This window comes from Lolium rigidum, chromosome 2 (assembly GCF_022539505.1).
Source record: "Lolium rigidum isolate FL_2022 chromosome 2, APGP_CSIRO_Lrig_0.1, whole genome shotgun sequence".
NCBI classification, from domain to species: domain Eukaryota; kingdom Viridiplantae; phylum Streptophyta; class Magnoliopsida; order Poales; family Poaceae; genus Lolium; species Lolium rigidum.
The window spans coordinates 200,946,711-200,972,414 of NC_061509.1; the positions used below are offsets into that span (position 1 = coordinate 200,946,711).

At 45.5% G+C, this 25,704-nt stretch overlaps 1 protein-coding gene across 1 annotated transcript; it reads right to left on the minus strand.

The window, feature by feature from the left end:
* Window positions 1–15,763: 15,763 nt before the first annotated feature.
* Window positions 15,764–18,600, minus strand: LOC124687974. Its single transcript, XM_047221695.1, has 3 exons — window positions 18,494–18,600; window positions 18,260–18,410; window positions 15,764–16,067 (listed from the first exon to the last, which is right to left on the minus strand). Exons 1-3 carry the CDS (start codon window positions 18,564–18,566, stop codon window positions 16,061–16,063), a joined length of 231 nt encoding a protein of 76 aa, XP_047077651.1. The 5' UTR covers window positions 18,567–18,600; the 3' UTR covers window positions 15,764–16,060.
* Window positions 18,601–25,704: the final 7,104 nt, after the last annotated feature.

The window sequence follows — 25,704 nt, forward strand, 5'->3', positions numbered from 1 at the left end:
TTCCTGGACTACCTCATCGATCAAAAGCTGCCTGAGGACGAGGTCCTCGCACGTCAGATCGTCAGACGAGCAAGATCCTACACAATTGTTGATGGACAGCTCTACAAACGAAGCGCAACAGGGGTATTTCTCAAATGCGTCTCTAATCAAGATGGCATTGAAATCCTCAGAGAGATCCATGCAGGGGATTGCGGGCATCATGCCGCTCCCAGGTCACTCGTTGCAAAAGCTTTTCGGCTAGGATTTTACTGGCTCACAGCAAAAGAAGATGCTGACAAGATAGTCAAGACCTGCCGAGGTTGTCAGTACTACGCTACTCAACCAAACGCTCCAGCCCAAGAGCTGAAGACCATACCTATCACCTGGCCGTTTGCGGTCCGGGGGCTCGATATGGTTGGTAAGTTAAAAAGATCATCTCCTGGCGGTTTTGAATACCTCTTGGTCGCCGTTGACAAGTTCAAGCAAATGGATCGAGGCAAAGCCGATGAGAAAAGCCGACGGTGCTACGGCACTAAAATTTGTCTCCAGCCTCGTGATGAGATTCGGCATCCCACACAGCATAATCACAGATAATGGCACAAACTTCGCACAAGGAGAATTGAAGGATTATTGTGAGACAGTAGGGATTCGACTGGACCTTGCATCCGTGGCTCACCCACAATCCAATGGTCAAGTTGAAAGGGCTAACGGCCTAATATTATCAAGAATTAAGCCACGCCTTGAAGAACCGCTGCGACGCGCAGCTGGAGCTTGGGCAGAGGAGTTAGACTCCGTCCTGTGGAGTTTACGAACTACCCCCAACAGGTCAACAGGATTCACTCCGTTCTTCCTGGTATACGGATCCGAAGCCGTGCTCCCTCCGACATCATCCACGATTCACCGCGAGTTTCCGCCTATGATGAAGAAACCGCTGACGAGGCCAGACAGCTATCTGTGGACCTGATCGAAGAAGCTCGGAACTTAGCAGACCAACGCTCCACCATTTACCAGCAGAAGCTCCGGCGTTATCATAGCCGTCGAGTCCGGAATCGCTCGTTCATGGCCGGAGACCTGGTTCTCCGCCTTCGCCAGGTGAAAGATCACAAGTTGCAATCTCCATGGGAAGGACCCTTCGTCGTTAGCAAAGTTCTTCACAATGGATCGTACTACCTTGTCGATTTCCGAGAGCTAAAAGACAGACCTGCCAATTGGCACCGGAAACGAAAACGGGAGGATCCGGATGACATCTACGATGAAACAGAGCGTCCTTGGAACATTGCACAGCTATGTCCTTTCCACACTTAGCGTAGAATTACATACTTTGTAACAATATTATATATGATCAATGAAATAAAGCTTTTGGTTCACTCTATGAGTCATTTACCTCCTTTACTTGTTCATTTTTAGATCATGTATGTTTTCTGACTAAAACCACAGAGCTGGACATTTCCGCCTAGGCGTGTATGAAAGTTGTGATTTTCAAAAATCGTCCCTTAGGACGTAAGCTTAAGTTTTCTAGTCGAAATGTTTTCTGTTGCGAATTCGTGGATTCCTAGTAGCGATTTCCGGCACGTTGGCTGGGGGCTTGTTTCCGCGGTTATTGACGGATTGCCATTGGGCTTCGTCGCCGCTGGCGAGCGTTTCCGGCCAAAGGTCTTCCGGCTCGGGGAAGGTCAAGCGCGTAAGCCAGAAAACATCAAAATCAGCACTTGCTTTCCAACAAAACGAAACATGCAAATACTATTAAAGGATAGCAGGATAAGTTGTTTCCGCCCATGCATAAATGTTTCGTCCCTAGCTACTTAAGAATTTAAAGTTATATTACAAACCCTCGCTGGGGCCAAAATGATGCATTATTTTTCCGCAGGGCTAAGTCTTTACTTCTCCTTAGCCGGAGAAGTTTCCACGTTGGCATCAGCTCCTCCTGCGTCAGTCGGAGCTTCCTTCTCTGCGTCTTTGGCAGGCGAAGAGACATCTTCATCTTCTTCCGCTTCAGCTGCAGGTCGGAGAAGCGGCGCCACCTTGATTCTTTGAGCTTGTCCACGTATACCGGCTTCCGGATTGGGCGGGCCTGGTTTCGCTTCGCGATCCTTCAAAAGCTCAGCTTCGAGAGGCTCGTCAGCAGGAAGAACCACCTTCTCATAGAATTCATCATGGCGGATCCTCCGAGCAATGCGTGTATCATAGCCGCTAACCGCGTCCAGCAGCGCATTGACATCAGCATCCGGAGGAACGCCAGAAGTTACCCGGTCCAGGTTCAAACTTGGATTATGCGCTAAGCACATAGCCAAGGACATGGCAGCTGCACCCCGTGCTGAAGAAGATTGCAGGTCCACAACCAGCTCCGGAAGCAAATCCATCCTCTTGATGAGCTTGCGCACATCGCAGGTTCGTCTCTTCTTAATGTTGAGGTTGTGACAGATTTTCCTGGAGGCGGAGATGAGATCCTTGCAGTCTTCTCCGGCCAGCTGTAGCAGGTCATCGCGCGGGAACTGGCTCCGACGTTCCTCATCATATCCGAGTGGATCTGGAAGATGCAAGTTTTGTTAAAAACAACAAGTTACACATATGCTGTCATATGAGTTTCGAGGACTTACCCATGACGTCGGAGTTGAGCAGGTCCCAGCAGCTCTCCACTGTCTTCATATACTTGCGAAGACCTCCAAGTTCTTTTTGCTGCTTCTGGATGATGTCGCTGTCAGTTTGCCTTTTCAGCTCAAACTCACCAGTTTTCCGAGCAAGCTCCGAGTTCTTCTCAGAAATTTTCCGTTCGCTTCTGCGAGTTTTGCCTCAAGATTCTTCTCGTGAAGCACGTAGAGTTTCCAACTCGGAGGAAGTCTGCAGCGAGAGAAGAGGAGGCACCTGCTCATAGTTACATAAAGCATCAAGTTCGGAAAATGCGGAACATAACCCACAATCGTCGGATAATCGGAAACCAACCTTGAGCTTCGATAGTTGTTTCTTCAAATCCGCATTCTCCGCCCTGGAAGCGCTGGATTTTCTCCGCCCGGTCGATGGTCACACGACGCTGCAGCGCAATGTTTTTGTGCAACTCGTAATGCAGGGCTTTTTGTTCCCGCAAACACGATCGTAAACGGAGTGAGTTCCGCCATCATGGTTTAAGTCTTTCTAAAGCATTGTCGCTGGAAATTTTTTCCGCCATCATGCTTGGGGGCTACCACGACATTTAAAGTTTCCTTTCAGGTTGAGTTCTCTAAAAGTATTCAGACGCTAACTAATACAGTTTCCGCCTAAATACTTGGGGGCTACTGGGGAGTTACCTTTTGCTTGCAAACTAGCTTGTCGAAGAATTGGCCAATGTCTTGACGTCCTGGATCTCCGACGTTTCAACGTCCGGTTTGCCCCAGGCATTGTTTAGCATAGCATTGAGCAAGTCTTGCTCCAGCTCCCACTTCTCTGCCTCCGTTAGTTTGTTAAAAAACTTCGTGGCATAGGCTTTCGGGGTGGAAGTAAGATCAGCCGGATCTCCAAAGTTTTTGGGAAAAACGACCATATCACCTGTGGTGGCTTCAGCTTTGCCGGAGGAATTAACTTCTGCTTCCCCCTGGCTTCGTCCTTCAGTTTCGTCGTTGATGGGACCCTTGCCGCCGGAACCATCTCCGCCCGCTCCGTCGCTCGCTAACCGGAATTACTTCCGGTGGAGTGGGTGCGGCGAGAGCTGGAGACTGGTCCGCGGGAGGAGGAGAAGGCTGCAGGGGGCTTGTGGAGCGCTCGGCGGAGTTGGCGTCAAAGGACCAACGGCGGGAGATTTCTTCTGCATATACTTAGTGATATGCTCCTGAACATTGGTCCGCGCGGTGGTAGGGTTTGGATTCCTGTGAGCAAGTAAAAGAAAAATATACATAACACAGCTTACCAAGATAAACAACGCACGTTACTCGGAAACTTACGCTGCACCCGGAATGTTGGGACGTGAGGGCTTTCATGCTGTCGAAAGCATCTTCAGGCGCTGGCGCTCCGCCTTCCTGGAGTCGAGTGGAGGTGGTTTGATCACCCTGGGTTTCTTGGCGGAAGCCTCGCCGCTGCCTCCGGTGTCGGAGCCGGAGACTTTGGCGCGGGAACGCTTTGTGGGTCGAGGAGCAGCTTTTCGGGGCATTCGTTCCTCTTCCTCCTCAGGGTCCTCCGGATCCTCTTCCACCGAGTCACCGCTAACGGGAACTCGGAGTATGGTGCGCAGGTTTTCCTCCGCCAAAGAGTCAAGCTGCGAAAAGAGTGAGCGGAACAAGTTAAACACTTAGAAAATTGTGAAAGGATAAAGGAATGCGAAGGTATAAGCGCTTACCGGAGGACATTTGTCGTGTGTGCTGATATCCTTAATCAGTTCCGGGACCTGTTGGCCCCTAGCAATTTTCACCAACGTCTTGAACCTTCTCTTGAGGGAGTCGGCCGGAAGATCGTGGCGAGTGACCCGGAGGAGATCGTCCGCCCCAGTGTAAGCGCACATCAGGCGTGCGTTGTAGCGCAAGGGTTGGATCCTCCGGGTAAACCAGCTGAGGGTGAGCTGGGCTCCGGTTAGTCCATCATGAACTAACCAGGAAATCCTCCGCGCAGCCTTCTCCAGTATGGGCGTTTGGGCAAGCGTGGGGATGAAGCTCCAGCTCGCCAATTCTTCCGGAGGCATGTTGCTGAAGGGCGGGAGTCCATCGTGGACTCTCGGAACTGGCGCGTTCTTCACATAAAACCATCCGGCGTTCCAGTACCGGACGGATTCGTGGGAGTCGTGAGAAGGATACATCCGACCAGAGCGGAGCATGAACGTCATACTTCCGCAGTTTAGCATGGCCTTGTCCTTCGTCTCCTTCTATACTCGGAAAAAGAATTGCCATAGTTTTACATCGGGTCGGATTCCAAGATGCCCCTCGCAAAGAGTTGCGAAGTTCGAGAGCAGGAGATAGGAGTTGGGGCAGATGTTGTGGGGCTGGAGCCCGTACGTGTCGAGGACGGAGAGGAAGAACTCCGAGCAGGGGAGCGATAATCCGCGCTCGACCCACGCCTTTGTCATAACGCGTTCATCTGTGTCGGGTTTGGGAATGTCGGAGTCGCGCGTGAAACTCCAATGCTCGGAGATCATGCCTTCGTTTTGAAGCTCCCGGAGCTCTGCGTCAGTTGTCTCGCAGGGCCACCATTGACCCCACACCCCTTCACGGCTCCGGGCCTTGGAAGCTTTCTTGTTTTCCACCTCTTGTACCTTGGCTGCCATTCTAGCTTGGCCTTGTAGCTCCTCTTCGAGCTCTTGGGCTGTTGGGATCCAGCCTAGTAAAGTACTGGAAGAGGCGGAGAACGGTTGAGCAAGCCTAATGTCGGAAACATATGGTGGTAGGTACGCCATGGGATCCGGGCAAATTGGTTCCACGGCACTGGGATCCGGGCTACTCGGAGAACTACCAGTGCAGTGAGGAGAACCGTGAGGCATCCTTCCGGCTGCACCCATGCGAGCTAAGTTGAGTATCCGGATCCACACTAAGTTTATCTTCTACGAGGCTGGCGCACGTACCGTTAATGGCGCGGTGGCTCGACGGAGCTCCGGTGGAGTCGAGGTCGCCGGACTTGCAGGGAATCGCTTCGCGTGACCACAAATCGGCGGCGGGAAGGATTTCCCGTTCAACCGAGGGAATCTTGGCGCGAGGAGAGGCTTGAGCCGGCGGCGCGTGAAGCTCACCGTGGCAAAGTTCGCCGGAGATGATATCTGTCGGGCGGTGCGGCGCGAGGAAGAAGACGACGTGGGTGAGAAGGTGAAAGAATGAGAAATTACCGCGGGCGAGGGTTATATATAGGCTATGCGCGGAGATTCGGGATTCGGATCCAACGGTGGAAATGGAACGGTCGCACCATTGGATGGATGACACGTGTCTTAGGTCAAGTGCGGTAAAACGACGTGGAGGTAACTTAACCATGCACTCCCGAGATTTCCGGCTAAAGATTTGCATCTGCGAAAATTTAGCGCGGGAAAAAAGGAAGTTGTGCGCGGGAAAAGCGGAATCTCCGTTGCGATACCTAATCTGAAGACGAAGGATTTCCGAGTGAATGAACCCGGAATCAAGTAAAAGTTTTGAAGCTCTTCAAGATTCTCTTCGTTTCCGAGCTGAATGAAGTCGGAGGAATGATGAATCTTGGAGAACTTCGGGGGCTACTGTTGTGGGTATACTTTATGGGTATATCAACGGCATGGCCTAGATCCGGCAAGCCCGGGTGGCCCACAGTTGGTGATGAGGCATGTGGCCCATCGGGCGGCCCAGTTGCTGTAGATCCTGAAGGATGAAGTCCAGCCCGGGAACGAGAAGCCGGATCTCCACCGACCTACGAAGGAGGCCGGATCCGTGATGGCCCATGAAGTATCCGGATCCAGCACGTACTTGGAGGAAGGCGGATCCTTGACGTACACGGCAAGACTTTGTACCGTAGATAGGTGACTTGTATTCCGGCTAGGACTCTCCGTGTAAACCCTAGATCTGTGCGTCTTTATAAGCCGGATCCTGGGAGCCCTAGAGGCACAACCACAACTCATTGTAACAACGCGCAAGCGCCCAGATAATTCCAGACAAGCAGCAGTAGGCCCTGTCATCGTGCAGGTGTTCCGAAGCTGGGTAAATCGCGTACCACCGTCCCGTGTGCACTCCGCCCTATGGCCCCTACTTCTTCTCCCCCTCGTGAGGATCCCTCCTCCGAGGTACCGTCGATTAGGAAACGACATCACTGTTACGTTGGGGCAAAGTACTTTGATTGTGTTGTGCAGGTTCCACGTTGGCGCCGGAATCCCTGGTGTTGCGCCGCACTACACTCCGCCACCAACAACCTTCACGTGTTCCTTGACTCCTACTGGTTCGATAACCTTGGTTTCTTACCGAGGGAAACTTGCCGATGTGCGCATCACACCTTCCTCTTGGGGTTCCCAACGGACGTATCGACCGCACGCCATCAAGTAAATTTCTGGCGCCGTTGCCGGGGAGATCAAGACACGCTGCAGGGGAGTCTCCCACATCCAATCTCTTTACTTTGTTTTTGTCTTGCTTTACTTTATTTTATTTACTGCTTTGTTTGCTCTCTATATCAAAAATACAAAAAAAATAGTTGCTAGCTTTACTTTATTTACTATCTTGTTCTTTATATCAAAAACACAAAAAAATTAGTTACTTGCACTTACTTTATTTAGTTTGCTTTATTTACTACTGCTAAAATGGGTACTGTTGAGAATACTAAGTTGTGTGACTGCACTAGCACAAATAATAATGATTTCTTATGCACACCTATTGCTCCACCTGCTACTACAGCAGAATTCTTTGAAATTAAACCTGATTTACTAAATCTTGTTATGAGAGAGCAATTTTCTGGTGTTAGTTCTGATGATGCGGCTGCCCATCTTAATAATTTTGTTGAACTTTGTGAAATGCAAAAGTATAAGGATGTAGATGGTGACATTATAAAATTAAAATTGTTTCCTTTCTCCTTAAGAGGAAGAGCTAAAGATTGGTTGCTATCTCTGCCTAGAAATAGTATTGATTCATGGACTAAATGTAAGGATGCTTTTATTGGTAGATATTATCCTCCCGCTAAAATTATATCTTTGAGGAGTAGCATAATAAATTTTAAGCAATTAGATAATGAACATGTTGCTCAAGCATGGGAGAGAATGAAATCTTTGGTGAAGAATTCCCTACCCATGGACTAACTACTTGGATGATCATCCAAACCTTTTATGCAGGATTGAATTTTTGTTCGCGGAACCTATTGGATTCAGCTGCTGGAGGTACCTTTAAGTCCATTACTTTGGGGGCGGCAACAAAGCTCCTTGATGATATGATGATAAATTACTCTGAATGGCACACGGAAAGAGCTCCACAAGGTAAGAAGGTAAATTCTGTTGAAGAAACCTCCTCCTTGAGTGATAAGATTGATGCTATTATGTCTATGCTTGTGAATGGTAGATCTAATGTTGATCCTAATAATGTTCCTTTAGCTTCATTGGTTGCCCAAGAAGAACATGTTGATGTGAACGACTTCATTAAAAGTAATAATTTCAACAACAATGCTTACAGGAATAATTCTGGTAACAACTATAGGCCATATCCTTCTGTTAATGGTAACAGTTATGGTAATTCTTATGGGAATTTTTACAACAATAATAGGAGTGTACCCCCTGATCTTGAAGCCATGCTTAAAGAATTTATTAGTACACAAACTGCTTTTAACAAATCTGTTGAGGAAAAGCTTGATAAAATTGATATTCTTGCTTCTAAGGTTGATAGACTTGCCTCTGATGTTGATCTTTTAAAATTGAAAGTTATGCCTAATAAGCATAATGATAATAAAATTGTTACTACAGCAAACGCCATCCAAGTTCGAATTAATGAAAATATTAGATTGATGGCTGAATTGCATGCTAGGTGGGAAAGAGAAGAAAACGAAAAACTTGCTAAAGAGAATAATGTAGCTAATGTTTGGACTATTACCACCACTAGTAATGATAATGCTTCACATGTTGCTACACCTCCTACTATCAATGTTAGAATAATTGGTGTTGGCAATGTTTCTACTCCTAGTGCAAAGCGTGCAAAACTGCCTGAAACTGCTAAAATTGCTAAAACTGCTGAAACTGATAAAACTGCTGAAATTTTTCAAAATATTGGGGACAATGATTCCATTGCTGTAGATCATAATGGTTTAGATTTTGATGATTGTCACATCTCTGAAGTTATAAAGTTCTTACAAAAACTTGCTAAAAGTCCCAACGCTAGTGCTATAAATTTGGCCTTTACAAAACATATTACAAATGCTCTCATAAAAGCTAGAGAGGAGAAACTAAAACTTGAAACTTCTATTCCTAGGAAGTTAGAAGATGGTTGGGAGCCCATCATTAAGATGAGGGTCAATGATTTTGATTGTAATGCTTTATGTGATCTTGGTGCAAGTATTTCCGTTATGCCTAAGAAAATCTATAATATGCTTGACTTGCCACCATTGAAAAATTGTTATTTGGATGTTAATCTTGCTGATAATGCTATAAAGAAACCTTTGGGGAGGATTGATAATGTTTGCATTATGGTTAACAATAACCTTGTCCCCGTTGATTTTCCTTGGATATTGAATGCAATGCATCTTGTCCCATTATATTGGGAAGACCTTTTCTTCGAACTGTTGGTGCTACCATTGATATGAAGGAAGGTAATATTAAATATCAATTTCCTCTCAAAAAAGGTATGGAACACTTCCCTAGAAAGAGAATGAAGTTACCTTATGATTCTATTATTAGAACAAATTATGATGTTGATGCTTCGTCTCTTGATAATACTTGATTCACACTTTCTGCGCCTAGCTGAAAGGCGTTAAAGAAAAGCGCTTATGGAAGACAACCCATTATTTTACTTCTGCACTTTATTTTATATTTGAGTCTTGAAAGTTGTTACTACTGTAGTAACCTCTCCTTATCTTTATTTTATTGCATTGTTGTGCCAAGTAAAGTCTTTGATAGTAAAGTCAATACTAGATTTGGATTACTGCGCAGGAACAGATTTCTTGCTGTCACGAAATTGAGCCACCCCTGCTGTAGAAAATTTATAAAAATCTGCCAATTTACGTGCGTGATCCTCAGATATGTACGCAACTTTCATTCAATTTGGGCATTTTCATCTGAGCAAGTCCAGTGCCTCTAAAAAATTCGGCTTTACGGACTGTTCTGTTTTGACAGATTCTGCCTTTTATTTCGCATTGCTTGTTTTGCTATGTTTGATGGATTTGTTTGTTCCATTAACTTTCAGTAGCTTTGTGCAATGTCCAGAAGTGTTAAAAATGATTATGTCACCTCTGAATATATGAATTTTCAATTATGCACTAACCCTCTAATGAGATTGTTTTGAGTTTGGTGTGGAGGAAGTTTTCAATGGTCAAGAGAGGAGGATGATACAATATGATCAAGAAGAGTGAAAAGTCTAAGCTTGGGGATGCCCCCGTGGTTCATCCCTGCATATTTTAAGAAGACTCAAGCATCTAAGCTTGGGGATGCCCAAGGCATCCCTTCTTCATCGACAACTTATCAGGTCACCTCTAGTGAAACTATATTTTTATTCTGTCACATCTTATGTGCTTTACTTGGAGCATCTGTTTGTTTTTGTTTTTGTTTTTGTTTTGTTTGAATAAAATCGGATCCTAGCATTCTTTGTTTGGGAGAGAGACACGCTCCGCTGTTTCGTATGAACATATATGTTCTTAGCTTTATTCTTAATGTTCATTGCGAAAGTTGAACTACCTCGTTCATTGTTATATGGTTGGAAACGGAAAATGCCGCATGTGGTAATTGGTATAATGTCTTGAATAATTTGATACTTGGCAATTGTTGTGCTCATATAGATCATGTTTAAGCTCTTGCATCATGTACTTTGCACCTATTAATGAAGAACTACATAGAGCTTGTTAAAATTTGGTTTGCATGATTGGTCTCTAGAGTCTAGATATTTTCTGGTTAAGGTGTTTGAACAACAAGGAGACGATGTAAAGTCTTATAATGCTTACAATATGTTCATATGTGAGCTTTGCTGCACCGTTTTATACTTGAGTTTGCTTCAAACAACCTTGCTAGCCTAGCCTTGTATTGAGAGGAATTCTTCTCGTGCATCCAAATCCTTGAGCCAAAAACTATGCCATTTGTGTCCACCATACCTACCTACCACATGGTATTTCTCTGCCACTCCAAAGTAAATTACTTGAGTGCTACCTTTAAAAATTCTATCCTTTGTCTTTGCAATATATAGCTCATGGGAAAAATAGCCTTAAAAACTATTGTGGTGAAGAATATGTAGCTATGTATCTTATTTCTTAATAAGTTGCTTGTTGAGCGGTAACCATGTTTACGGGGACGCCATCAACTTTTACACCTTTGTTGAATATCATGTGAGTTGCTATGCATGTTCGTCTTGTCTGAAGTAAGGGCGATTTTCATGATCAAATGGTTTGAGTATGCATATTGTTAGAGAAGAACATTGGGCCGCTAACTAAAGCCATGATCCATGGTGGAAGTTTCTGTTTGGACAATTAATCCTCAATCTCTTATGAGAATATTATCTGTTGTTGAATGCTTATGCATTAAGAGGAGTCCATTATCTGTTGTCTATGTTGTCCCGGTATGGATGTCTAAGTTGAGAATAATCAAAAGCGAGAAATCCAATGCGAGCTTTCTCCTTAGACCTTTGTACAGGCGGCATAGAGGTACCCCTTTGTGACACTTGGTTGAAACATATGCTATGCAATGATAATCCATGTTAATCCAAGCTAATTAGGACAAGGTGCGAGCACTATTGGTATACTATGCATGAGGCTTGCAACTTATGGGATATCTTATACATAACACATATGATTTATTACTACCGTTGACAAAATTGTTTCTTATTTTCAAAATGAAAAGCTCTAGCACAAAAATAGTAATCCATGCTTCCCTCTGCGAAGGGCCTATCTTCTACTTTATTGTTGAGTCAGGTCACCTATTCTTTCTATCTTAGAAGCAAACACTTGTATCAACTGTGTGCATTGATTCTTACATGTTTACCTATTGCACTTGTTATATTACTTTGTGTTGACAATTATCCATGAGATATACATGTTGAAGTTGAAAGCAACTGCTGAAACTTATATCTTCCTTTGTGTTGCTTCAATGCTTTTACTTTGAATTTATTGCTTTATGAGTACTCTTATGCAAGTCTTATTGATGCTTGTCTTGAAAGTATTATTTATGAAAAGTCTTTGCTATATGATTCATTTGTTTACTCATTATCTTTACCATTGCTTCGAATCGCTGCATTCATCTCATATGCTTTACAATAGTATGATCAAGATTATGATAGCATATCACTTCAGAAATTATCTTTGTTATCGTTTACCTACTCGAGGGCGAGTAGGAACTAAGCTTGGGGATGCTTGATACGTCCCAAACGTATCTATAATTTCTTATGTTCCATGCTACTTTTATGATGATACTCACATGTTTTATACACATTTTATGTCATTATTATGCATTTTCCGGCACTAACCTATTGACGAGATGCCGAAGAGCCAGTTTGATGTTTTCTCGCTGTTTTGGTTTCAGAAATCCTACAAAGGAAATATTCTCGGAATTGGACGAAATCAACGCCTGTGGTCTTATTTTTCCACGAAGCTTCCAGAAGACCGAGGGAGATACGAAGTGGGGCGACGAGGCGACGCCACACTAGGGCGGCGAGGCCCAGGCCCTAGCCGCGCGGCCCTAGCATGTGGGTCCCTCGTGACGCCCCCGACTCTGCCCTTCCGCCTACTTAAAGCCTTCGTCGCGAAAACCCCAGTACCGAGAGCCACGATACGGAAAACCTTCCAGAGACGCCGCCGCCGCCAATCCCATCTCGGGGGATTCAGGAGATCGCCTCCGGCACCTTGCCGGAGAGGGGAATCATCTCCCGGAGGTCTCTTCATCACCATGATCGCCTCCGGATCGATGTGTGAGTAGTTCACCCCTGGACTATGGGTCCATAGCAGTAGCTAGATGGTTGTCTTCTCCTCATTGTGCTATCATGTTAGATCTTGTGAGCTGCCTATCATGATCAAGATCATCTATCCGTAATGCTACATGTTGTGTTTGTTGGGATCCGATGAATATTGAATACTATGTCAAGTTGATTATCAATCTATCATATATGTTGTTTATGTTCTTGCATGCTCTCCGTTGCTAGTAGAGGCTCTGGCCAAGTTGATACTTGTAACTCCAAGAGGGGGTATTTATGCTCGATAGTGGGTTCATGCCTCCATTGAATGCAGGGAGTGACAGCAACCTCTAAGGTTGTGGATATGCTGTTGCCACTAGGGATAAAACATCGATGCTTTGTCTAAGGATATTTGTGTTGATTACATTACGCACCATACTTAATGCAATTGTCTGTTGTTTGCAACTTAATACTGGAAGGGGTTCGGATGATAACTTGGACTTTTTAGGCATAGATGCATGCTGGATAGCGGTCTATGTACTTTGTCGTAATGCCCTGATTAAATCTCATAGTACTCATCATGATATATGTATGTGCATTGTTATGCCTTCTTTATTTGTCAATTGCCCAACTGTAATTTGTTCACCCAACATGCCATCTATCTTATGGGAGAGACACCACTAGTGAACTGTGGACCCCGGTCCAATTCTTTACATCTGAAATACAATCTACTGCAATACTTGTTTGTTACTGTTCTTCGCAAACAAACATCATCATCCACACTATACATCTAATCCTTTATTTACAGCAAGCCGGTGAGATTGACAACCTCACTATTACGTTGGGGCAAAGTACTTTGATTGTGTTGTGCAGGTTCCACGTTGGCACCGGAATCCCTGGTGTTGCGCCGCACTACACTCCGCCACCAACAACCTTCACGTGTTCCTTGACTCCTACTGGTTCGATAACCTTGGTTTCTTACTGAGGGAAACTTACTGCTGTGCGCATCACACCTTCCTCTTGGGGTTCTCAACGGACGTGTCGACTGCACGCCATCAGTATGCTGCGGGGTCCCCACGGTGGGCCAAAAAAGGAAAGTGCGTGGTCCCCACGGTGGGCCAGAAAAGGAAAGTCCACCTGGTCGGACTGACCTCGTTTTACCAGGAATCGAGGTCGACCTCGATGTAGCACAGCCCAACCCAATTACTATTGCCCATTCTTAATCAAATTGTTTTTTTAAACGGGTAGGAGTTGTGCCTTTTTATTGATTAAGAATGAGTGCAAACATAGAGCGGCAAGCGAAAACAAAGAAGATCAAAACACAGGGAAATGATATAAGGCATGAGATTCGCTAAACTCTTTGCACGGACCGCCGAGATCCAAACACAGCCTTCATCCTTAATCCTCTCGGTTATCACTTAGGGCATGTACAATGATATACAGTCAGCCGTCTGTGATGTGCTCCATGTAAGAAATTATATGACGTGTAAAAAGAGTAACGAGAAAAGGAGCGAGTCCGTCGGTAAGATTGCAGACGGTCTGCTCCCGTGGAAATCGGCGCCTAGAAACTGCCTTCTTTCCGTCGTACGCAGAGGCGTCGTATGTTTCCAAAGAATTCGTCTGATTCGGTCGCGATAAATAACTGTCGTGGAGTGTCGAATAAAAAGACAACCCATTGTAGGATGTGTCTATAGCGCTAGGTATGCGTGACGTGGAGACGATTGCCGTCTAAACTAATGCACATGCCCTTATGGCATGTACAATGGTGATGAGTCAGCTATCTGTAAGAGATAGTTATAGGTGATTTTGATGATGTGGGGGAAAGAGAATGAGAAGAGAGAAGGAGACTGTATGTAAAGTTCCAGACAGTTTGGACACCATTTTTGTTGTTATATGAAGGGTGTCTATAATTTATACTCACATATAGCTATATGGCTAAAAATAGACAATTTACAGATAGACTATTGTATACACTGTCTATATCATCGTATATAGATGACATGGACTAGTACTAGAGATACCATCCTTTTAAACCAATGTAGGGAAGGAAAGAGGTTGATGAAAATTCCGGCAAACAAGCATGACCACCGAGCCTACTAGACCTTTAGAAGGGACACCTGGCTGCGTCGCAAAGGATTCCCGTCTATATCTAGGTGACATCGTTGGAACACCCAACAGGGGCGAAAAAATGTGAATTTCCCAGCCAACCAGTAACCAACGCCAACCCAAGTTCTCTCCGAGTAGCGGCAATTTTTTTTTTTTTGAGAGCAACCACGTATATTTCAATTATTGAAAATCAAGTTACATGAATACAAATGTGGAAACTGAAAGATAGACCAGGAGAAAACAGTTGTCCTGGAAACTTTGCAAGTAAAATCCTAAAAAATGAAAAAATACATAATCATTCTTAGGGTTTCCTGCACTCGCCGAAGCCAGCGGCCGCCGCCAAACTCCAACGCCGCCTAGACAGACGTTAGAAGAGACGCCGAACCTCCACCATTGCCAGATCCAAATAAGCACCCTCGCCAAAGAGGCTTTGTGAGTCAATGAACAGGCCCGCTGCGAGCAGCAAGACACATGTCGCTGTGGCACGTTGACCGGGGGACGTTCCCGTGCTTCCTTGAACCAAGATCCACCGCATCCCACCGATGAAGTCGGGGAAATGCGACAGACCCACCACCTCCGGACCAACATCCTCGCTCCAGAGCATCCATCTCGCCCCGGCCCCTGGCGCCGCCGTAGAAAACGACGAACGCCACGGCAATTAAATACGAAGGGACTCGCCGATTTGCATAACTGGCAGCGAGGCTGGTGGGATCAGCTCCTGGCAGCGAGACGGAGACGGTTTTGGGGTGCTAGCCATGCTTAAAAATGGAACCAGCGAACCAGGCGATGTAGTCAGACTTTGCAAATTGCAATGTATAATCCGTAAGATCCCTGGTGGAGATTGACAGATTGCAGCCTCTGCAAAACTGACAAAACGTGATCAATTCAACGAAGTGGTGGTCCGCGGAGAGTTGTAGGTTCAGGTCAAGCACTCACTATCTTGTGCTGCATTGCTTGGCAAAGGTTGTGCATTTGTCGATATGAGGAAATGAGCAGCTATTCCCTGTGAACATGTGGATCTTGTGTTATTTTATTTTATTTTGAAACAGGAGCAAGCGCTTTGTGTTTGTGTTATCAGTTTGATGACAAAGAAATTGGGGGCACGAGGTCCTCAATTTGGACAAAAAAACAGCAGCCCGGCGGTCACGCTCTGTGCGTCACCAACCACACCACACAAGTGATGACCACTCGAAACCAATGTGCAAGTGCCCCAGGAAAAAGGTACGACAACATTTGATACTCTTTGTTTCAATCAGCAGAAAAGTTCACTGTGTAGAGTTATAGGTTTGTTTCTAAGCAACAGGTACACGAATCAGTACCAGGAAAGAAGCAATTCCATAGTTTCATGCCCCACGCAGATGCCTCACCGTTCTACACTTCTACCCGGTAAAATCCTGTAGAAAATGGTCTTTGGAGACATTAAAAGATAGACCGGATGACGAATATAGGCTTGGATGGCTAAATGCAGGCTTCGACGAACTTTGCCATGTGGAGCCACTCAAGCTCAAGCAAACTCTTCATTCACTGCAATAATAGGGACTTCAGTCAGGATGTTGTATACATAAAAGTAGCGCAAGAAATACTTTTGTTGGTCAGAAGAACCATATCTCCAACCCTGTCCTTAGTATTCTCATTTAAAATTATATACTAGCTAGTATTATTCATGTGCAGGAAGATACATCATCAGTCATGCCATTGTTGTAATTTCCTTGTGCAGCTGCCAGCTGCCACCACTCTCATAGTTTAGCACGACCAACTCTAGCATAGACAGGTACTGATGTATTCTTTTTCTAATAAGGAATTACTAAGCAAAACCACAGATCACTACAACAGCTATGATGCTTGGCAAATAATATTGCAATAACTGTTGCCTAGCATTGCTTTGTCAATTGTCTGGCAGATGTACCATTTGATCGAGTGATAAGCATACAAATTGGGTTAGCATTTGTGGAGGCATGACTTGGAGAACTAGTTTTTGCAAAGATCAGAATGAAGAGGACTAGATGGTATAAACCAATGAATATGGGGAACATGCAAGAAATTCAGAGAAAGTTGGATCCGGTTTACAGTTCACAGACCACATAAATTTAAGAGAGGACAGAATACTAGGTTTGTTCGGGAAATTCTGGTAAGCATACGTAGTATGGGCATCTGTCCACTGTAGCAGAAAGATAGCTGTAAAAGATCAGTAGGGGCTAAATAGTCGAGTAGCTGGTTTTATTTTCATTTTATGTCTGTAACATTGTACCAGTTGTAATTTGTAAATATACAGAGGGTATGGATAGTCTGAGGGTAAGCGATAAATATTTCGCCATAAGTATATACCACATGCCATCTGAGTCAAAGGTATATCTACAGACCTTAATGTAGGGACCAAAGGTATATCTACAGCCATAAGTATATACACAAGCTAATTTATTGTTCTGTAATCGTGTTCCACCTCTCTTTTGTAGTCCCATGTAACAAGCATAGCACTCCCTCTGAATCTGTGACAACTAATATGGAACAGACTCACAGAGGGAGTAGTAAATATACTAGTAGCTTCTCAAGCCCTTTGTTGATTGTCATTTACCATTTATTCACATGAATAAGAGTATGAGACCGGTAGTTGTGGGCCAGGTGTGAAAGAAAATTTATCATATAGTAGGAGTAACCCTCTCAAGCTCCTCACGCAATCTGTCTACACAATTGTTTCTCTTATCCACTCTTAACCAAAACAAACATCACTGACAAACTCCCTACAAACCCTCTGTTGATTGTCTACATGAGAATAACATGTTACCCGTCATGTACAGGCTTCCAATCATGACAACCAGAAGGAGCTATTTTCTGTTTCTGCTGACTCTTGGAGTGTATGCTTTGAAAAGCCACATTAACTGCCCAGCCAGAATCTTTGCGATATGATGGTTACACTTCCTTCTCCTATTTTATAGAGTTCAAAAATTTACTGTGATTTGAACGACCGGTAACTGCCCGTGCGATATGGCGAATGGTGCATCTTTCATTACAGAATTGCTTCCCCTACAGCAATACAACTCTAACCAGGACAAGTTAATTTTTCAGAGTCAATAGCAAGTGTGAACCCTTGGAACTAGATAGTTCATTTGTTGTCTAAGGAAAAACTCAGAGTCCTAATCATCTGTGGTACGATTGAGATGACGCCAACTTGGGCTGCCATATCATACTCTCAGAACAACAAAAACAGACCTTTACACTTTGTGACCTTAAAGGTTAAAAGATAGTTATAGTTGGAAGCCATTTCTCATGCTGGCTAGCATGAAGGCATGCAAACACGGAGCTTCCGTGGACCGTTGCCGGTCATGATTACTTCTACTTAAGTGGCCGAAGAGAAAATGTGCATGACAGGAGGTATCTGAAACCTGAAACAGGGCTAGTTTGTACTTTATACACAGGGGATACCCCTAAATTATAGCAGCATGGATGTACCATGGCAACATAAACGACCCAAGAGACCCGTTCTGTTTTGTGTTCAGAAGCGAGTACAGCTGATCAGTAAAGTGAACATAAATATACATTTGAACTATTCACTCCTCGATTGGGGCCGATTCCGGTGCTGAATCAAGATTTAGTCTATTAATCTCCACTATTTTAGATGAAAAAACAACAGGATTTCACATGATATATGGTTCTATCTTAGTTATGGTAAAACTGCTCACAAGACGATTCTGTCACTGGGGGCAAGTGAGCAGCCGTACCTGCTTAACTCGTCGTCTCTCATGACGCGCTCGCCGGAGGTCGTCCCGCCGCCGGTGCCGCCGCCGCCAGCAGCAGCAGCAGCCTCGTCTTCCTCCCGGAGCATCATCTCCATATCGTTGACGCGCGTCCGGACGACGTTGCCGATCATGACTGCGCGCAGAAATCGGCAAAATCAGCGGGCAGCGGCGGGATTAGAGCGACGGGGAGAGAGGGGAGGGGACGGGGTCGCTTACTCGCGGCGGTGCCCAGGGTCCAGATCCACAGGATCTTGAGGCCGGGGCTCTTCTGGTTCCACCTGGTCACCATTGGAGCTGCGACAACCTAGATTTCAGGCGGATTCCCGGCCTGCTCTTTGGGCTCGAGGACGACGAAGCAGAGCGAGGAAGGCTTTTGGCTTTGGGTTCTTTCAGGGCTGGAGGACGACCTAGATTTCTAGTTCCACTTGTTTTAGGCTGGTTGTTCAGAGTATTTCGATTTTCCACGGGGACAAATGTGAAACTAAATAGGATTACTATCTACTCACTCATATAAGTACTATATTATAGGGCAACCAACTTCTTTTTTCCCATAATTTTGAGACCTTTTACAGAGTTTATCTGGTGATGACACGTGTTGTTTCACATGGTTATTTTCTGATGGCTTTTTCTTGTGTAGCTTTTGGTGCTTTGTAGCGTTTTGAGAAAAGTTTGATTGATGTCCTGCCAATGCTTGAGCTTCACTAGTGGGCTGGCTTGGTGTGTTCTTTGTGGTGTGCCTGTAGTCATAGTCTGATTAAAACAGCGGTGGGCACTGATCTGTTTTTATTGACACCTAGCCATGCATCACTTTGACTGATTTTGTATCCTTCTGCGTGTCGGTCTCTAGAATCCACCCAAGATTCCAGTCTCACTTATTTCTTCTCCTTCTTCCTCCCCTGGTGTCACGCGCAGCCTCTAGAGCATGCCTCATGCGCTCCCCCATATCACTTTGTTGCCCATGCTCCTCTCCCACTAGGCAAACCGTCGAGCTATGCACCCCGCGCGCCAGCAGAGCTGCTGCTGGCGCTCCGCGTAGGGCCGCCGCGTCCCGGTGGCACGGCACCATCTACGTCTGGGCGAACCTTCGGAGATTGTATTTTGAAAGATGGGGACACTTTATAGCAGGAGGTCGAGCGGCGGCGGCGGATTGTTGGAGGGCGGAGGCCGCGGACATGGGATGCAGCGTTGGGAAGAGGAGGAGGAGGCGGAGGCCGAAGCGGGAGATTGCCTGCTGGAAGTCCTCTTCCACCATCCTCCAGTTCAGCGCCATCAAGGCCATCCTCCAGAGGAGTGAGCCCACCAAGGGCACCTGTTGCCTCCTCCCTTGGAATCTTCCTCAAGGTACGCCTCCTCTCGTTTGCCCTTCACATCTCTCCGCCGCCTCTACCGCCAGTGGACGGATCGACGACACAATAGGGTGAGGTAGGGCGGCCGGCCTTGATTTTTGCCAAAATAGTTTGTATATGCATCACCCACTGTTCATTCCTTGATCCGATCCGTTGTTGTTGGTTGCGTTTGGAGAAAGGAAGGAGGAAAGAGATGGACTGGGCATTCACTGGACCGAGTTGGAGCCTGGAAGAGATGGGCAGCTGGTTGCATGGTCTTGTGAATGTTCTTGGCCTAGGACATGAAGTCACACCGTACTATATTATAGGGCAACCAACTTCTTTTTTCCCATAATTTTGAGACCTTTTACAGAGTTTATCTGGTGATGACACGTGTTGCTTCACATGGTTATTTTCTGATGGCTTTTTCTTGTGTAGCTTTTGGTGCTTTGTAGCGTTTTGAGAAAAGTTTGATTGATGTCCTGCCAATGCTTGAGCTTCACTAGTGGGCTGGCTTGGTGTGTTCTTTGTGGTGTGCCTCGTAGTCATAATCCGATTAAAACAGCGGTGGGCACCGATCTGTTTTTATTGACACCTAGCCATGCATCGCTTTGACTCGATTTTGTATCCTTCGCGTGTCGGTCTCTAGAATCCACCCAAGATTCCAGTCTCACTTATTTCTTCTCCTTCTTCCTCCCCTGGTGTCACGCGCAGCCTCTGGAGCATGCCACATGCGCTCCCCCATATCACTTCGTTGCCCATGCTCCTCTCCCACTAGGCAAACCGTCGAGCTATGCACCCCGCGCGCCAGGAGAGCTGCTGCTGGCGCTCCGCGTAGGGCCGCCGCGTCCCGGTGGCACGGCACCATCTACGTCTGGGCGAACCTTCGGAGATTGTATTTTGAAAGGTGGGGACACTTTATAGCAGGAGGTCGAGCGGCGGCGGCGGATTGCAAGGCCGCGGACATGGGATGCATCGTTGGGAAGAGGAGGAGGAGGCGGAGGCCGAAGTGGGAGATTGCCTGCTGGAAGTCCTCTTCCACCATCCTCCAGTTCAGCGCCATCAAGGCCATCCTCCAGAGGAGTGAGCCCACCAAGGGCACCTGTTGCCTCCTCCCTTGGAATCTTCCTCAAGGTACGCCCTCCTCTGTTTGCCCTTCACATCTCTCTGCTGCCTCTGCTGCCAGGGACGGATCGACGACCCAATAGGGTGAGGTAGGGCGGCCGGCCTTGATTTTTGCCAAAATAGTTTGTATATGCATCAGCCACTGTTCATTCCTTTATCTGATCTGTTGTTGTTGGTTGCGTTTGGAGAAAGGAAGGAGGAAAGAGATGGACTGGGCATTCAATGGACCGAGTTGGAGCCTGGAAGAGATGGGCAGCTGGTTGCATGGTCTTGTGAATGTGCTTGGCCTAGGACATGAAGTCACACCGTACTATATTATAGGGCAACCAACTTCTTTTTTCCCATAATTTTGAGACCTTTTACAGAGTTTATCTGGTGATGACACGTGTTGTTTCACATGGTTATTTTCTGATGGCTTTTTCTTGTGTAGCTTTTGGTGCTTTGTAGCGTTTTGAGAAAAGTTTGATTGATGTCCTGCCAATGCTTGAGCTTCACTAGTGGGCTGGCTTGGTGTGTTCTTTGTGGTGGTGTGCCTGTAGTCATAGTCCGATTAAACAACGGTGGGCACCGATCCGTTTTTATTGACACCTAGCCATGCATCGCTTTGACTGATTTTGTATCCTTCTGCGTGTCGGTCTCTAGAATCCACCCAAGATTCCAGTCTCACTTATTTCTTCTCCTTCTTCCTCCCCTGGTGTCACGCGCAGCCTCTGGAGCATGCCTCATGCGCTCCCCCATATCACTTCGTTGCCCATGCTCCTCTCCCACTAGGCAAACCGTCGAGCTATGCACCCCGCGCGCCAGCAGAGCTGCTGCTGGCGCTCCGCGTAGGGCCACCGCGTCCCGGTGGCACGGCACCATCTACGTCTGGGCGAACCTTCGGAGATTGTATTTTGAAAGATGGGGACACTTTATAGCAGGAGGTCGAGCGGCGGTGGCGGATTGCTGGAGGGCGGAGGCCGCGGACATGGGATGCAGCGTTGGGAAGAGGAGGAGGAGGCGGAGGCCGAAGCGGGAGATTGCCTGGCCGGAAGTCCTCTTCCACCATCCTCCAGCTCGGCGCCATCAAGGCCATCCTCCGCAGGAGTGAGCCCACCAAGGGCACCCGTTGCCTCCTCCCTTGGAATCTTCCTCAAGGTACGCCCTCCTCTGTTTGCCCTTCACATCTCTCTGCTGCCTCTGCTGCCAGGGACGGATCGACGACCCAATAGGGTGAGGTAGGGCGGCCGGCCTTGATTTTTGCCAAAATAGTTTGTATATGCATCAGCCACTGTTCATTCCTTGATCTGATTTGTTGTTGTTGGTTGCGTTTGGAGAAAGGAAGGAGGAAAGAGATGGACTGGGCATTCACTGGACCGAGTTGGAGCCTGGAAGAGATGGGCAGCTGGTTGCATGGTCTTGTGAATGTGCTTGGCCTAGGACATGAAGTCACACACAGGCATCGAGCAAGCGAGTTCCATGAAATAGAAACTTTGACGGCAGCGGCTGCCACCGACGGCTTCAAGGGAGCACGGAGATGGCGGCAGTGTCACTTGTCCAATTCCCATCTCAGCGCTCACGTCTGTAGCAAGCTTGCGCAGCTGCGTAGGCCTTCAACTGAAGATTGGTGTTCCATGGGCACTAGCAAGATTGACAGGGGGAAACAGGTATCTAGATTTCTGCAACAATAACAGTTTTATGGATCAAGCATAAACAAGTATTATGATTTTATCAATTTTATTATGTTTTTAAGTTTGCCCTACCTTAATTTTTTCCATTCTCCGTCACTGCTCACTGCTGACTTTACCTTGCCGCGAGCATTGACAACCATGTGTTCCAGGTATTGTAGGACCAGGTGTGGTACATGCCATACATATCGCCTTCATCCTCGGCATTGAGACGCCGTTGACGGTGGCAAGAAAGGAGCACGTGGAGTACCGTTGCATCGGTGAGCGGAACAAGGAGGAAGATGAAAGCAGGTGAGCTATATAGTACTAATTATCTGCTATTTGCTTTCTTAACCATCAGCCTAAGTTAGTTCTATGTCGTTGCATCGGTGCACGGCCCAAGGAGGAAGATGAAAACAGATGAGCTATTATCACGAATTATCTGCTATTTGCTTTTTTAACCATCATGCTAAGTTAGTTCTATGCCTTAGCTTCATATAGCTATCCATTAAAAATTAAGGACCCAATGTGCCAGACTCTGTGGGTTTGTTTGAACTGCATAAATGTTCATGGTGACCACAAAAGACATGAAGTGAGATTTGTACTTTTCGATTCAGTAGCAGTTCAGGAGATCCACAGTTTTACCTTTTTTTTAAATACATTGTTTCATTAGTTAGAACTCAGAGAAGTTCATTTATAGGAATACAGTTGAATTTAGTCTTTTTAATCAAGCAACACATTAGTCATTACCTGCATCGGCCAGCCAGTTGGTATCCTATTCTTCAGTTTAGATCAATTCATGTGTTATCTCTCTAGGAGGATATGACTTGGTATAAACCAAGAAACAACTTAGTACTTTCATATACCTATTCTATAGCGTAAACAAGGAAATGACTATACCAAATAGATTTCCTGCACATATAAGTACTATTGTAGTGTGGAATGCATTTTAATAATGTCAAGGTTTAAGAGACAATTACACCTGAAATATGGAATTCATATGTGTGCACACTACTGTATGTACACCCTGTCTTTTCTGTGGATGCTATGTTTGCCCACTAATAGCAATTTTTATTTTTGGTAGATTGCTAACAAGGAGAAGGATCTTTACGAGAGAAATACTGTACCTGTGATGATATTGTAGCGAGGTACTAATGTTTTCTTTTTTGCAATCAGTTCATATTGACATGGAATTCCTACCTTGCAGTTGCAAACGGGATATAGGAAATTTCTGGACTTAGTATATGTTGGAACTTAACTATTAAAAAAAAGGTACGGACACTTCCCATCCAAGCATCCTCTAATTCAGTGTTAATGATAACTTACTATGAATCATTTTATACCTGAGAGCTAGACCACTTCAATCAATACAATGCCTCTTGCACATGCAGATGGTGGCCACTAAAGTGTATGTCCTTTCTCAGAACATATAGCAAGCTCACAGGACAGTTCACTGAAATCATAGGTGTTTTTTTTTCCTCGAACACATGCCTAAGCACGCGTCATTGTATATTAGAAGAAGCCGTCGAGAAGACGGGAGCATACAGGGAGGTAGCAGAGCTACACTAGAAGTTCAAAGAAAAGAAAAAAAGAAACTATACAAGGCTAACTTTGTTAGGCCTGCAGATCCTGAAGCTATTCACCATATTTTTGTTACTACAGTTTTCTTTTTGCAATGAAGTGCTTGCAAAGTTGGTCAGAATCCCATTGACTTTTATGCTTTTTAAATACCTACAACGAAATTTATCTTTGAGTAGCTCTTTTAGAAAATGATATAATTAGCGTAAATACTAAATTCTACACAAGTACATATTATATCTCTTTTTTTATCTATTCCAGAAGCAATTAATCTCTTTCGGAAACGTGCATGGATAGGAAAAATAAGTTAAATAGTATAAGATGTTCCTTATTTGCTCTAATTTTGGTGGATTCTGTAAGATTGTATTATGTCACACAATTGATACAAAACTATTTGGGGTACAAGGGATATAAATAGTAGAGCCAACCGACTAAGCCTAAAACCCTAGCTTGCGTTACAAGTCTAGCTTAACCGAAACATATAATCTAACATCCCCCCGCAGTGTCGACGTGGGGTTCAATCACGTTGAGACTGAAACGAATGTCATGAAACGGCTGTGTTGGCAGTCCCTTGGTAAAGATGTCGGCGAACTGCACTGTAGTGGGAACATGAAGAACTCGAACTTGGCCCAAAGCAACTTTCTCCCTGATGAAGTGAATATCTATCTCAATATGCTTTGTCCGCCGATGCTGAACTGGATTGCTGGACATGTAAACCGCTGAAATATTATCACAATAAATAATAGTGGCCTGCTGGATGGGACGATGAAGTTCAGCCAACAACCTGCCGTAGCCAAACTCGTCTCAAGCAACCGCATGTGCAACAGCTCGATACTCAGCTTCGCAGACGAGCGTGAAACCGTAACCTGTCGCTTAGAAGACCATGAAAGCAAATTGTTACCCATAAAAACACAAGATCCGGACGTGGACCGACGAGTGTCTGGGCATCCAGCCCAGTCCGCATCGAGTATGTCGTCAAACCGGTAGGTGAAGTGGTGTTTATGTGAAGGCCATAATCTAATGTTCCTTTTAGATATCTAAGAGTGCGTTTCATGTGATTGTAGTGAGGAACTCGTGGATCATGCATATATAGGCAGACTTGTTGGACAGAATAAGATATTTCTGGGCGTGTTAGAGTAAGGTATTGTAGTGCACCCGCAATGCTACGGTAGAGAGTTGGGTCTGAGAATGGTTGGCCGTCAGCAGAGAGTTTGGCGCTAGTGTCAACAGGTGTACGAGCAGGCTGACAACCAATCATGCCTCGCGCGGTTGAGAAGATCTAGAATGTACCGACGTTGGGAAAGAAAAGGACCATTAGAGTCACGTGTAACAGTTGATGCCAAGAAAATGATGAAGCACACCAAGATCAGTCATAGAGAATTCAGAGTTAAGCAGTTGTAATAATATGATCAAGAAAAGTCTTAGTGGAAGCAAAGTGAGAATGATATCATCAACATAAAGAAGAAGATAAGTCGTGTGTGTGGAAGTGTGATAGACAAAAAGAGAGGTGTCTGGTGAGAGAGGGAGTGAAACCGATTGTTTGAATGTAAGTTGAAAACGTTGGAACCAAGCCCTAGGGGCTTGTTTGAGACCATAAAGAGATTTTTGAAGGAGACAAACATGATCGGGAGCAGAGGAGTCTTCGAAGCCTAAAGGTTGTTGACAATAAACAGTTTCTTGGAGAGCACCATGAAGAAAGGCATTTTTGACATCGAGTTGGTGAATGGGCCAAGAAGAGGGCGATGCTAAGAAC

Coding starts and splice junctions, on each gene's coding strand:
- LOC124687974 (XM_047221695.1), bottom strand. CDS start 18,566: ATGGTGACCAGGTGGAACCAGAAGAGCCCCGGCCTCAAGATCCTGTGG. Junction 18,411..18,493: donor GACCCTGGGCACCGCCGCGA/GTAAGCGACCCC, acceptor TTCTGCGCGCAG/TCATGATCGGCAACGTCGTC.